The following is a 15275-nucleotide window of genomic DNA, read 5'->3' on the forward strand; positions in this document are numbered from 1 at the left end:
AATGCCAAACATTTGTGTTGATTTTGGCATTTTGTATATTGAAACTTGCTTCTCATCAGTTGTGAAACTTGTCACTTACCTTCTTTTTTTTTTTAGCACGGTCATGTGGATTTGCTGTCCCAGCACCAGTTGTGAGTTCTTCTAGTACTATGTTGATTTGGTTTCATTCAGATGAAACAGAGACCTTTGGTGGATTCAAAGCCAGATTTGTGTTCATTGCCGTTGCAGGTAAACAAAAGGGAGGATGGGGAGGAGCTTACTTCCATGCACTTGAGTGTACGGTATGGCAGCGGTGGGTCAGAACTTAGATCCTCAGATGCTTTAGACTTCAACTCCAAATATTCCTGTCCATTAGCCATGCCAGCAGGACTTTACGGGACATTCAAAACACAGGCCCGTTCTACACCTAAGGGTTATCCCAGGAAAATGGAGGGATCATCCCTGCCTGCTCCTGGGATCCCCTGTGTGGCATTTGGATGCCCAGGAACGATCCCGGGATATAGGGCTGGTGTAGACATCCCCTTAGAGAGATCTGACTTCTGCCCAGCCCTGGTCTATAGCAGTGATTCTCCATTTCCCCCCTCAAAGACCACTTGCAAATTGCTGGAAGTCTCAGTGGATCACTTAATAAGCATTTATTTTGTTCTACAAATAAAACCACATATGTAATTCATATTTAAATAACCACACTCTTGCCTTTCTAAAGTGATGTCTTTGTGAGTTAGTTCTGTGAAGCTGGTTGTAGAGTTTCTCAGCTTTAGGATCAGGTCACGTCCAGTATTCAGCATTTGTATATGAAGCTGAGGGCAGCCACATAAAGCAAATGGCCTCAAATCTCCATCATCAGAATTTTTTTTTTGAAGTGCTGGTCCAAGTACAGATGTTCTTGAATATTCTGCAATCTTTCTATGGGCCACTTGAATAAGAGCATGACCATATTGGTTGGGATTACTGGGAGTTGTAGTCCAACACATCCGGAGGGCACCAGGTTGAGGAAGGCTGAAACTGAGAGGTGAAAAATGTAAAATTACATTTAGGTGCTCCAAAATAACAGCCCCCTAAATTAAACATGAACTCTATACATAGACCCTTAAAATGGGCATCATCAGACAAGTGTTTTATTGCATGCTCGTTACTGGGCACTTATGGATTTTCGCAGGTCCTATTCACAGGGTTGTCTGCATCCTGAATGCCTCCCGCCCTTTCTAGCCTTCTTTACACAACAGCAAAAAAGACCCTGGTAAATTTGAATTGTTTTTGAGATGGAACTTACCGCTATCTCCTGTTGTGTGCAGGAGAAGCAGCGCAATCAAAATGGCCCACTGAAAGGGCCATGTCACATTGTTTACTTCCTCTTTCAGAAGAGGAAGTAATGAGGGACAAAAACATGGGTGGAGAAGCAACAGTAAGGAAACGCGATTTCCCCCTGTGTGATGACGCTCAATGACTTAAATGTTATCTTTTCTGGTGAAAGTAGAATAAAGTTCACTTGACTAATTGTGAGAATGGCTCTGAGATCTCTCTCTCTCTCTCTGTTCTAGATTTAAACATATCAGATTCAAGCAGTGAAGTGATGCTTCCTGAAGAAATAAGTGACACTACAAATGGAACTGACATTCCTGGTAAATCAACTAGCATCAAGGTACCCTTTGGTGGAGCAAGGAAGGGGCAAAAGGAAGTAGAGAAGAACCAAGAGTTTGGTTTGTAGATACGATTGGAGTGATTCTGCTGTGTATCAGGTGCCAATTATGCAGGAGGTATATATACACTACACACAGGTGCCAAGTTTTGGCTGGAAACTGGACTTTGAGTAAGGCAGTTGGAAATCAGTTCAAAATATATTGCAGTTTACAAGCCACTGGACACACCAAATTAAAAGTATGGGCCTTCTATGAACTAGGTTTCATGGCGTTGGCCACTATAAGTGCCCTTACTTTCAATAGGGTTTAAAAGTCATTCTTAATGGATCCCACCAATGGCTCCATTATGATGGGGTGATTTAAAGATAAGCAGCAAAGTTGTTAAAATGCAAGTGTAGCGATTATGGCTGGTGAGGCATTTTGCTGGGCAAAACTGCAGAATGCCATGGCATAATGATTGGGCTGGTTCACATGATCAAATAAGCCACTGTAGTGTGCAGGTGCAGCTTGTGTCACCCACCTCTGGATGGCAGGGGTTGTGCAAGGGTTAAACAACCCTCACATAACCCATGGACTCTTATGGTGAGACCTTGCCCCAGTCTGGGGGGTGGGGAGCTATAGCCTGGGACCCTAATTCTGGGCCAGAGGGGGAAGGGCCAGAGTCAGGCTCAGCCATGGGAAGCAAATAACAGGCCTTCCACTGGTTTACAAGCCAGGAGTGGGCGAGACTCAGGACACTGATACAGCCTAACTTCCACAGTTGGGAGACTTGACTTTAATGGAGGTTCCTACTTCTCAACCAGGGACCTCTTCCAGTGGAACAGGGCAGCAGTAGGAGGAGTCTTCAATACAGGGCGTTCCAGGGTTGATGTCCTAAGGTGCATCGTCAATTCAACAGGGCGATGCAGAAGCATCCAGTGCAGTGCAGAAACCATCTGAGACCTAGGTTTCCCTGGTAGGATCAAATGTCCAATAGTGATCTTTAATGGCCCGTCCCCTGTATTTAAACCAGAGCAAATGGCAATAGACTTTGCTGGAAGAAACATCTTGGTAATCTGGAAAGCTTCCAGAAATCACTGGAACTGTAAACTTGTTTGGATTAATCCTGTATACTGAACCTGGAGCTGATTGAGTCTTTTGTTATGATGCTCATGAATGGAACTATGTTGTAATCTGACATCTGTGGATCTTTATTGGGATTGTAAAGGTTTACAGCTAATTGCTGAATTACTGCAATCAAAGGTTTCACTGAGACTTGAGCCTCAGCTTCAGAAAGTCAGGTTCTGACAGTTTTTGTTTAACCCTCACACAGCCCTTGCTGCCCAGGTTTAGACGACACGACAAGACAAGCCATGGCTGGACCTAGACTATTCAAAACCTGCCAGCTGCAGCCCACTGTGGCTTAAACAAGCTATGGTGGGCTGTGGTGATTGTGCGAACTGGGTCATTGTGTGTGTGCATGGCTGTGGGGTTCCTGCCCTCCCTTCCCTTTCAGTGCCCAGAAGTGAGGGGGAGTGCAGCAGCCTTGCCATTGCATGGTTGCTGAGTAGATTGTCCTCCAGGTCCAGGAACAAGCTGCTAACATCACCAGGACGGTCTACCTGCTCAGCACATGTACAGTTGCACAGGGTGACTCTACATGTCACACTGTGTTCCCTCCCCACCGCCCACTCTGCTTCCCAGCACCAAAAGGTAAAAGTTTGAAGTGCTCTCACCTCCGCATTGCCAAGGTGTGGCTGTTGCTGTCTTGCCTAATGAATGACCTCACCAGCTACCACTGAAATGCAGTCCAATCCTATTCATGTTTACTCAGAAGTAAATCCCACTGACTTTAGTAGGACTTTTTAAGCAAGTGCACATAGGAACGCAGCCTTAGTTAAATGCTGACTACTAGCGACTGTACTGTAGAATCAACTGAATGTAGACAGCTTTATGCTTTTGCTGACCATTTTTGTAATGTGCATTAACTTCTTTTCTGTTCCTTGTTGCCAGACAGCACTTGTGGAGTGGCATCAAATCAGCCCAGGTTCCTCTTCAGTCGGATAGTTGGAGGCGAGGAGGCTGTACCATATTCTTGGCCTTGGCAGGCCAGCTTACAAATTTTGGGTGAAAACATCTGTGGGGGAACAGTTATTACAAGCACATGGCTGCTCACTGCTGCTCATTGTTTTAAAGGAAGGTAAATGCAGTATAATGTTATGCCTTAGAGTTGTCACCCAGGGTCCATTCACTTTGAAAACGCATTAGCAAATGCATTATTTACAGTGCAATCATCTGCATATCTAGTTACAACTATCCAGATAAGTATGAACCCCAACTTCAAGTATAACCTAATGGATTCTGAGCTGGTGGTGACTGAACAAGAAAGAGATCTTGGGATTGTGGTGGACAGCTCAATGAAAATGGTGAGACCACACTTAGAATACTGTGTACAGTTCTGGTCACCACACCTAAAAAAGGATATCATAGAGCTGGAAAAAGGGCAACTAAAATGATCAAGGGGCTGGAGCATCTCCCCTATGAGGGAAGGTTACAGCAACTGGGATTGTTTAGCTTGGAAAAATGGAGGCTAAGGGGAGACATGATAGAGGTGTACAATTATGCATGGTATGGAGAATGTGGATAGGGAGATATTTTTCTCCCTCTCTCAAAATACTAGAACCCGGAGTCATCCCATGAATCTGATTGGTGGGAGATTCAGGACAAATAAAAGGAAGTGCTTCTTCACACAGCACATAGTTAAATTATGGAACTCACTACCACAAACGTAGTGATGGCCACCAATTTGGATGGCTTTAAAAGGGGGTTGGATAAACTCCTGGAGGTAAAGGCTATCAATGGCTACTAGCCCTGATAGTTGTGTGCTATCTCCAGTATTCGAGGCAGTAAGCCTGTGTGCACCAGTTGCTGGGGAACATGGGTGGGAGGGTGCTGTTGCACCATGTCCTGCTTGTTCATCCCTGGCTGATGGCTGGTTGGCCACTGTGTGAACAGAGTGCTGGACTAGATGGACCCTTGGTCTGATCCAGCAGGGCTCTTCTTATGTTCTAATAGGATGGAAGCCTTCGTGACTTACTGGCAACTCTAACTGAACCCAAATCTGCTTCTCATTGTATTTCTAAAAAGAAAAAAAATGTTCCATGATCTTCTGTCTTCAGAGTAGGGTTTTGCTAGTATGCAGAATGAGCTGTAGCATTGTAGCCACAAAAAGGAATCAATCTTTGAGTCTGATTCAGTCCTAGAGGATTTTCTGATGGGGAATCTGAACCATATGCCTAAAAGATGGATGCTGGTTAGTCTAGATTACAGCACTCTCAAAATAATGAGATTTTTAAACAAAAGTTCTAGTTTGTTTGCATGTTAACTCTAGGTCTAAGAATATTTCCTTCATGTCCCTTTCTCTGTAGTTGTAAGAGTGCAAAAACCTAACATATTCATCAACTTAAGTCTCACTCATTTCAACAACACCTTTCTTTGAAGAGCTTTTCTACATGGGGCTTTTAACCTGTACTATTACCAAGGCTTCTGCTTCAGAATTCTTTGTGGGATTGAGATTGTCTTCTTTACACTTGCTTTTCTGTCTCTGCCTTTCTATATGTTTCATTACACAACCACTACATGGCACTTTGGTATAGCAGAATTGCAGAAAAATATGAGAGTCTCATTCCATCTTTTCTAAATAATACCAGACTTCCCTCGATCTAAAAATAAAAGCTGGGGAAGCAGTTGCAAAAAGCAGGAGAGGCTGACAATGTCATGTAAGGACCTGCAGACTACTGTGAGTGAGCAATCACAAGTGCACAACAAAAGGGTCGTGTAGAACTGCTCTAAGAATCAAGAAGTGTTAGTATTTCATCCATGTGTATTACTCAGAAGCTTGGCAAGAGTTCTAACTTTAAAAAGAGGACTGATATTTTGCTGGCAGCTTGTGGCCTTTTCCTGCTATTGCATCCCCTGTGAACCCTGCTTTATTGCAGATTAAATCTGCTGACACCTTGTGGTCTTTTCAAGCCACTTAGCTGTCTGTGAGATTTGTTATTGATACACTTAGCAGTAAAGATGCACTGACTAAGGGTGGGGGAGGGGGAAAGAGTACTTATGTCTCTTGTATGTGATCGTTAAAAACAACAACAAAAACAAAAAAACCAACCCACTGGTGGGAATATCCAGCTATGCAATTCTGACTACTATCATCATCATCATCATCATCATCATCATCATCATCATCATCTATTTATTTATTTCTTACCCGCGGGGAACAACATTAAATACAATATAATACATAAAACTAGTTAATAGAGCATATAAAACCAATACAATATTACAATAACTATCACAACATATGCTAGACCTAATATTAATCCCAAAGCAAGTTAATTTGCTACTCTGAAGAGATGATCCTGGTTATCCTCATAAGAAATTATTTAGGCAACTTTATGCAGTGGCTAAGATTTGCATAGCTAGATGCTGGAAATCTTCTCACCAGCCTGCCAAACAAATGATGAGGACTTATCCAATTGTTTACCAGGGTAGAACAAGAAAACCATGGAAATTGGGGGTTTGATCTATCTCATATGTAATGCCCTCACCAATGGATGAAGGTGTCCCTGACAAATACAGAAATGTATAGCTAATAGGAGCTAGCAAGCCCTCTATTATTTATTTTCCTGCCAGCATCAATGACCTCTTACCCCTTACCTTCATCTGCAGTTTTAGCTTTGTTGCTTGGATAATATACAAATTACTTCTGTGGTTTTTCAATTACTACTTGTACTGTTTGATTTTTTTTTATTCTCCACTTTGAATAACCATTTTAGTTAAGTTACTGTATATTGCTATATATGACTTTTACAGCATTTGTATTGCATTTTCTTCTAACCAACGCTTAATTAAACACACACACACACACACACACACACACACAGGCCAAAAGGCCTGCAATGCTTTGATTAAGATAATGTAGGAACCGCAGAGTACCTGACTCTTGGGGGTTCATCAGCCGAGTGTTTTATCACACGCTCGCTACTGCCCACTCATGGTTTTTTTGTGCGTCCTTTAGATGATGCCGTCTGCTTCCCGTGGGCCTCCCAGTCCTTCCACTCATCTTTCCATCACAAAATAGACCCCCCCCAAATCTGACTTTTTGGGGCAAAATGGAATGTGTCACCATTTCCTGCCTTGTGCAGCAAAAGCGGCATGATAAAAATGGGCCCTGAATGGGCCACGTGGTCTTTGTTTACTTCTTTCATGTCTGGAAAGAAAGAGGAAGTATTGTGGTACAGGAATGGGGGTAGAAAAGAGGGAATGGGGAACTGTGATTTCCCCCCATCTGATGATGCTCTTGGTCTAAACCAAGGGTGGCCAACTTGTAGTCCTACAGATGTTTTGGCCTACAACTCCCAGCATCCCTCACCATAGGCAATGTCAGCTAGGGATGAAGTCACTTGTAGGCACAGTCTAATTATAACACTTACTAGCACTCTTATTAAAGTTAGTTGATTTGTATGAATAATACTGGGCCCTTACAGTATCATTTTACATGTACTCAGAGCTAAGTCCCTCTTTTCACATTTAAGAGACCAAGGACTAATCTACACCAAGCAGGATATAGCACTACGAAAGCAGTATAAAAGTGGTATATGGTATGTATGTGTCAATGGCCCCCAACGTTGTCAGTGCACTTTAAAGCAGTAGTGTGGCTCCTGGCTTTTTCATAGTGCAATATCCTTCTTGGTGTAGATTAGGCCCAACTGTAAATGGGAGTAAGATATAATCTCATGCTTGAATATAAATGTTTGATATAAAATGTTTGATTAACGCAATCCTGAGACTTCTTCCATTATATTCTCTGTAAAGGGAGCAACACAGAGATCTTTGGGAAGTGGTGGTTGGAACCCATGACATAGAAGACCAAGAACTGAACAGCCAGGTTAGTACAACCTTAAAAGAAACATATCTTTAACCTTTAGCCTGCATAACACTATTACAACATACAGACCTGCCCGAGTTTCAGTATAAATCCAAATTTAAGGTCATGCATAAGCAGAAATAAGGCTAGAGATAGACAATAGTTTATGAGAGACTTGAAGGTGACTTGGGAAATGCTTTGCTTTCCATGCTACATAGGCTATTGCTGCTTCTAGTCAAATAGGTCTTGCAGTTTTAAAAGAATACAAAAGCTTGTCAAATCTGTTTAGCAAAGGTAAATGTGGGATGAGTGTTCATACCACAAAACAGTGTGATCCATCTTTCAAACAGCATTCAGCTCTGGAAAAATTATGAACAAGTGCCCAGCACTGATGCAGGAGCCCTTTGCACATAGCTGGGAAGGCTAGAAAATACCTAGTAAAGTCTGCCTCTCTGTGTCATCACATAGAGGAAAATCACATTTGCTTACCGTTGCTTCTCTGCCTGTACATTTGTCCTTCATTACTTCCTCTTTTGAAAGAGGAAGTAAACAACTTGCACGTGGTCCATTCAGTGGGCTGTTTTGTTCAGGCTACTTCTCCTGCGCACAGCAGGAAATAGTGGCAACTTCCGTCTTTAAAAATAAGTTGTACTTACTTATTGTTGCGTGAAGAAGGCTAGAAGGGGAGGGAGGCACTCAGGAGGCAGACGTTGTCGTGAGAGGGATCCGTGAAAATCCGTGAGTGCCCAGTAATGAGCGTGCAATAAAAAGCTTGTCTGATGGAGCTCTTCATCATACCTGGGAGTTCTGCTTAGAATGTAATAGCTGTGGCCACAAGGAAAATAATGGCAGGAAAAGAGCTGTGCTCTCTCTCCCCCTCCCCTCCCTGATTCTAGCATGGAGGAGGGGACTTCTTGACAGACAGTTCCTCAGGTCCAGCTGCAAAACCTGCTAAATCACTTTGTTACACATCCACAATCTATTAAGGAGAAAAAGACAGAATAACTGCACAATGCCTTTTGATTGGTAGCGCTCGGAACTGTCATCTGGATGCACCCTATACTCAAATGACTTTAGACAAGGCACATGGGAACACCCATCAGCCTCTGCTTTCCAGGCTGGGCATAGACATTTGAAATCCACACCAGGGAAGGAGTCCAGTTAGTGCAGAAAATTTCTTTGTCCTCCGCTTCAGCAAGGATGAGAGCACCTTTGAAGAGATGCCCTTCACAACTGTAGCTCAATTACTTTCCCTTCCATCCCATGTGATTAACAGTCAAACAAGCAGGAAATTTGCAGGAGAATGACATAGTGAACTCTGCACTGAAGTGGATAACTGTGAGCATTTCTACATGAGGCTTTTATCCTGCACCTTTACCGATGCTTCTGCTTCTGGATTTCTTTGCAGGATTAAGATTGCCTTCTTTAAACATGCATTTTTCATAGAATCATAAAATCATAAAATAGTAGAGTTGGAGAAGGGACCTATAAAGCCATCGAGTCCAAACCCCTGCTCAATGCAGGAATCAACCTTAAAGCATCCCCGACAGATGGTTGTCCAGCTGCCTCTTGGATGCCTCTAGTGTGGGAGAGCCCACAACCTCCCTAGGTAACTGGTTCCATTGCCGTACTGCTCTTCTGAAAGGTGTTTGTGTTCTTTCTCTTCCTTTCTAGACATTTCATCATACAACCACTAGATGACCTGTGGTTTAGGGGAATTGCACAATTACACGGATGGTAGGGATGTCTCCGGTGCCCAACTGGGTCCAGGAGACCTACAGATCCTCCCCTCTGTGTCTAGTCCCCAGACCCAGTCGGGCCCAGTCAATGTGAGCACAGACACATACTCAAGCCCTCACGAGGCCCCTGCAAATGCCCGGCAACCCTTGCTGCTGAAATCACACACTTCCTCCCTGCATTAATGGTGACTGCCAATTACGCAGTGGGGGGAGTGCGCAATTTCTGGAGCCTAAGGTAATGTGCACTTTCATCCCACTGCATCAATGGCAGCCACCATTAATAGAACAGGAGGAAGGCGCAATTTCTGGAGGCTCCAGAGATCGCATGCTTTTCCCCACTGTGTCAATGGTGGCCATAAAGGCCCTATTAATGCACCTCTCCACAGATATACCAGACTTTCCTCGTTAGAAAAAAAAAGCTCACAATAATGGTTCCAAAGCATGGGAGAAGCTCTGGAGGATGATGACATTGCATAAAGGATCTGTAAACTACTGTGAGTGAGCAATCATGAGTGCATGATAAAAGCCTCATGTAGAAAGGCTCAATGCTGCACATGTCATTCCATCACTGGCTACTGCTTACAATTAAAAGAAAAACCCTCTTTCTAAAGCTGCTTTGAGCTGTGTTGTATCTCCCTCTTATACCCAGCTCCAAACAACTGCATTTTCAGGCTGAAATGTGTTCAAGCTGTCGATATTCAACTTCTCACATAGTGTTCTTCTGCCATGCTTTCCTGTTTTTAGAAAAGATCAGTGAAATGGTACATGATACACCCAGATTTCAACACCGTTACTATGGATTCAGACATTGCACTGGTGCAACTGACTGAGTCTTTAGAATTCAACCATTATGTTCGACCCGTGTGCCTGCCTGAGAAAGATGAAAAGATTGAGCCATCCAGGCTGTGTGTTATTACAGGATGGGGTAATCAGTATGAAGGTGAGCACATTTTCCTTGCAGTAGGAATTCGACGCTTATCAATTAACCAGAAAATCCTTAATTGAAAAGCATGGTAGGAAAAAAGTGTCTCCTTCTGGAAATTTTTTAGATGGTTCATGTAAAGGAAGCAACTTCAATGCTTAAAAATAGGGCTGCAGGTTGCCCACCTCTGATTTAAGAGAAAATAAAAAAAATACCTGAAGAGTATGGGTATTTTTTCTGACTGTAATATTTTTCCCCACCTCAAGATGGAGAAATATCAAGAAAACTCCATCAACTTGAAGTTCCCATTTTGGTTACTGAAGAATGTCAGAAATACTATGTGGATCATCCTGGTGGTCTGAATAAGCGGATGTTCTGTGCCGGATTCCCTGTTGAAGGGGCCAAGGATGGATGCACAGTAAGGTGTCACAGAGTATATGCTTTATGCTCAGCTAGGAATTCACAAAATCTGAAGCTCTGATAGGAATACTGAGATGATGTCAGTAGAACCAAAGGTAATAAAGTTTGCCCTATTCAGGTCTAACACCTGAACAGAAAATTGGGTAGGTGGCTTGGAGACATGGTGCTGGCCCTGCCTCCAACCTCCCTGCATGCACAATTCCCATCTCTCCATAAGTGATAAGGTGTGGATCTGCTTAGAAACTTCCCTGTGATCAGGAACTCTGATAAAGCCGGGTTTCTGGTTATCGGGAGTCTTCTAAGTGTGGGCAGCCAAACATGCACAGAATCCTTCGTCAGAACTTCTTACTCAATGCCAGAATGTGGGGTGGCATGGATGGGGCGTTGGGTGGTGTTAGAATTCCCTATACAGGCATAGCATCTGAACAGGGCACTGGTCTCATCTGAAAAATGGGCCTTGCCATTATCAAATCAAATAATTTGAAAGAGAAACATTTGATTATGAAGGCTTGGTTAATGTTAGGATTTGGGATACAGTCCCCTACGACTTACTGTGCAATAGTTTCTCTTAAAATGGAAACACTTCAGGAATAGATGTCTATAAATGTCTACCTTGCCATTATTAGCTCATAATGTACTAGTAAGGGCACCATCAGAGACCAAGTGTGGTATAGTGGTTAGAATATGGGAATGGGACTAGGGAGAACTGGGTTCTATTCCCCACTTGGCCAAGAAGCTCACTGGATGACTTTGGGCCAGTCGCTGATTCTCAGCCTAACCTACCTCACAGGATTGTTGTGAGAATGAAATGGAGAGGTGGAGAACCATGGAAGCTGCCTTGTGTTCCTTGCAAGAGGAAAAAGGTGGGATATAAATGTAAAAATAAATGCATTAAAAAAAAGAAAGATAAAACTTACTAGTATTCACATATTTGCTTGGAACTGCTAAGAAGAACAACAAATAACTTGATGTTAGTGGTTGTGCTGGGCTCAGAAGACAGCAGCTGCATTCCTTGTAGGTTACTAAATTCAAACAGTTCTGAGGATAAGAAGACAAACAAATAACCACGTGCATTACAGTAATTTCCTATTTAGAAAAATGTATGTAGTGCAATACCTGTGGCAAACCAGAATGTATGAACTAAGGCCACAGTGATGTCTTTGAAAAATACCAATCTTTGCCACTTTACAAACAGATTACATTAATTTCAGTCATATTCCTTTTCATTAGGGTGACTCAGGAGGTCCGCTGGTTTGTCCTTCAGAAGACTCAAGCTACTACACCCTTAATGGAATAATAAGCTGGGGCTTTGGCTGTGGAAGAAAAGGCTATCCCGGAGTTTATACCAATGTGGCTTCTTTCGCTGATTGGATCGGTCAACATATATATGGAAACAGTAGGCATCTATGTTCATAGCTACTCAATTTGCTATGGTATCCCACACACGATTTCTAAGGATGAGGACCCAGTAGGTTCTGATATACATAGGAGGATCTACATAGAAATATTATACAACTACTTGTGATTACAGAACCCTTGTTAGTGTTAGAAGGGGCAGATGAAGCTCCAATATAATTATATTTTATTATTTTATATAAGCAGCTTTGGGGATCCTTCTGGATCAACAGTTAGAATAGAAATCAAATCAAATAAACAAAATAATCTGGAGAGAGCTGGACCAGTTCGCATGATATGGCTGGTTATCTCATGATGAGCTGCAATATCTGCCAGGTGACATTTTGGATATGCAATCCCAAGTGGCGATTGCTGGTTCATCCGAAACTGGCCACTGAGGCTCATGTGAGAGTTAAACAAACCTCATATAAACTAACAATAAACAAGGGTAATGCAAGGGTTGTTTTACCTTCAAATAATTCTCAGTTGCTGGGTTCGCATGACACGATAACCCCTGAATGGGGGTTGTATATTCAAAATGTTGTCTGCACATGCTCAGTATGCACTGCGCTTCATCAGGGGTTAAACAACCCCCAATGAGCATGTTGTGTCAACTGGCCAGGAGAAAAGGCTGTTGCTGCCTCTTTAGCAGAGGTTAGATATGCAGAAATCAACAGGTGAGATTTTTCAGAGCATGGAAATAAACAGGATTGTTCCAGATCAAACTGCTATTAAAGGGGCAGGCTACAGGCTGTTTTCCGTTCTCCCCACCCCCTCCTCCAAGTCTGGTATGCTACAGCACTAAAAAGCATGGTGGATGAAGCTGGGATAAATTAATTCCTAGCCAGGTCAACGTGGCAGAGTCAGACTAGCACGTGCAAGCCTGTAGCTGCCCCTTTAGCAACATCTTTTGCCCTGGCATTCACCATAGCAATTTCAGTTTCTGGGGGAAACTACCAGGATACCCAGGTCTCTTGGGCTGAGAGTAACTGGAAGAAATGGGGAACAAGCCACTAATGTCCTTCTTGTCTTCTCCTGCAACAGCCAGTACTGCTCCCATCACCACTACACTTAAAATAGTCATGCCAGTAATATCTACTACTGTGCCAATTTTGATATTTCTATCTTTAAAGCTTACGCAGATGTAAGCATTTGTTTAATTTTTTTCAAATCCTGCGCCCCAGTGGTCGCTCGGAAGATACACTCGAAAACTAGTGGCTAAATACGAGGCTTTTCCCTTTATAGCACAATTAAATCAGGATGCATGGGAGTACTTCACAGTCAAAGCAGATTATAAGGTGGAAAACTTCAGAGTCCTAATACTGTGCAATTCACAGTGATTGCACAGTAAAACCCTGGTGTGATAAAGCTCTCAGCCTTATCATGCCCAAATAGGTACAATGATTTCTGCATTCCTCCTCATGTGTTACTCTATGTGATTGATGTACTGAGATATCATGAAGGTCTGGCACTCTTTTCAGTACACCTTGATCTACTTAATTGAAGATTTCCACACCATGAGAAGCACCTTTCCCCCCCCCCCAATTTTAAAAGTTCTTGCATTCCTTTCTTGCCCAACCTCCCTGTGTACTTTCCCATTTAATCCTTCCATTTTATTCTCTCTCATTTTTGCCAACTCTCTCACTTCAGGTAATCAAAATTCTTTCTTCATCTCTTCCAGGCAGCACCAGTAGGTCTGGGTCTCAAGATTTACATAGCTGTGTTCTCATAGGAACACTAGTCTGGAACGCTATGCACTGCTAGCAATGGGCCTTTAGGATCTTTAAAATTTATTTCAAGTAGTGGTGACATCTCAGTTAAAAATATTCCTAAAGAAGGTTGTTGTCCATAATAATTATGCCATATGACAACTGAATGCTGATAATGTCTTTACCGTTTAGTTGCTAGACTAACTGTATTTCTACTTTTGCAGACTCATCAAACAAAGTATGAAGATCTTCATTGAAGTTAAGCTTTCCAAGACAAGTAAATGCCATGACGAATGGAATAGTTCTGAAGTGAATGACCTGATTAATGGATTGCATGTGTCATAACTCAAAGTAAAAAAGAAAACTGCGGTATCTATGTGGCTTTGGACATTGACCTCTTTCAGTTCGAAAACTAACAGTGTAATCCAGTTTATTCAGAAGTCAAATCCCATTGAGTTCAATGGGATTGTCCCCCTTAGTTAAGTGTTTTCAGGATTATAGCCTAAAACTGCAGTCCTGCGTACACTACTTTGCTAGGAGTAAGTCTCATTGAACACAGCGGCCCTTCCTTCTGAAAAATATGCATATGATTCGGTAGCAAGTGAATTTATTACCCTAATAACACATTTCAAGTGAAAATGTTCTTTTATCATGTAAACTTGCATAACTTATTTTTAAATGCATTAATGACTATGTATGATTCTTCAGTTTATCATACAAGAGGTACAGAAAGATCCATTTCAGACATTCAAAAGAAACAATGTGAGAGAGGAAGTTTATGTTCCTAGTGTTTCCTTTCTCCATATTTCAGGGTCTTATTTAAAAGGGGGAGATTTGCATATCCCCCATGGGGAGATGTATGATATTCCACCAGACTGGGATATTCATTAATAAAGATTTGATTGTGTGCTCATATTTAAGTTTCTGTATACATTTATTATTACTCAGGTAGCGGGAGACGCACTGAATGAATAAGGGTACTATTAACAGATATGTATGAGCGGCAGTACGCATGATACAGCACTCCAAAACAGTCCAATTTATAAAATGTGATACATTTCAGCATAAAACACCAGCTTTAGTCATAAATAAGAGTTTACTATAATACCACTTACAAACTCAGCAAGAACCTATCAAGAACAGGCCAACCTCAATGGGGAAAACAAAGATTAACAATCACGAGGGCTGGTCCTACAATGATTCAGCCTGACGGCTTCCACCTTCTTCCCCAGCCATAGGGGCCTTTTTGGCAGAGTTGGTTGCAGCCAGGACCTCTTGCAATATTTCTGCGGACTCTCCCAGGAGGTCCCTGTTGCTGGCGAGCAGGGAGGAAAGGAGAGGAGTCGCCTCTACTGCCAACATCTACACTACTGCTTTAAAGCGTTTTATAACAGTTTTATAGCGCTTTAAAGCAGTAGTGTACGTACTGTCAACACACTGACTGGCAGCCGTTCACAGCCTTAACCCTGCAGAAGAGGCGAGGGGGGTTCGCCCTAGAAAGCCACTGGTTTCGCAAACGAGGGAGTGAGCCAGCAACTCCGA

At 42.5% G+C, this 15275-nt stretch overlaps 1 protein-coding gene across 1 annotated transcript in view; it reads left to right on the forward strand.

Annotated features, from left to right (window-relative positions):
* OVCH2 (ovochymase 2) overlaps window positions 1-14022 on the forward strand; it is a 30243-nt gene extending 16221 nt beyond the window's left edge. Inside the window, exons 14-21 of the mRNA XM_063118773.1 lie at window positions 97-228; window positions 1542-1622; window positions 3633-3819; window positions 7497-7569; window positions 10032-10227; window positions 10476-10627; window positions 11860-12025; window positions 13958-14022. Coding sequence (XP_062974843.1) covers window positions 97-228; window positions 1542-1622; window positions 3633-3819; window positions 7497-7569; window positions 10032-10227; window positions 10476-10627; window positions 11860-12025; window positions 13958-13977 — 1007 coding nt within the window. The 3' untranslated portion in view covers window positions 13978-14022. The remainder of the gene's footprint in view (window positions 1-96; window positions 229-1541; window positions 1623-3632; window positions 3820-7496; window positions 7570-10031; window positions 10228-10475; window positions 10628-11859; window positions 12026-13957) is intronic.
* Window positions 14023-15275: the final 1253 nt, after the last annotated feature.

The sequence above is a fragment of the Elgaria multicarinata genome, chromosome 2, assembly GCF_023053635.1.
Source record: "Elgaria multicarinata webbii isolate HBS135686 ecotype San Diego chromosome 2, rElgMul1.1.pri, whole genome shotgun sequence".
Classification (NCBI taxonomy): Eukaryota; Metazoa; Chordata; class Lepidosauria; order Squamata; family Anguidae; genus Elgaria; species Elgaria multicarinata.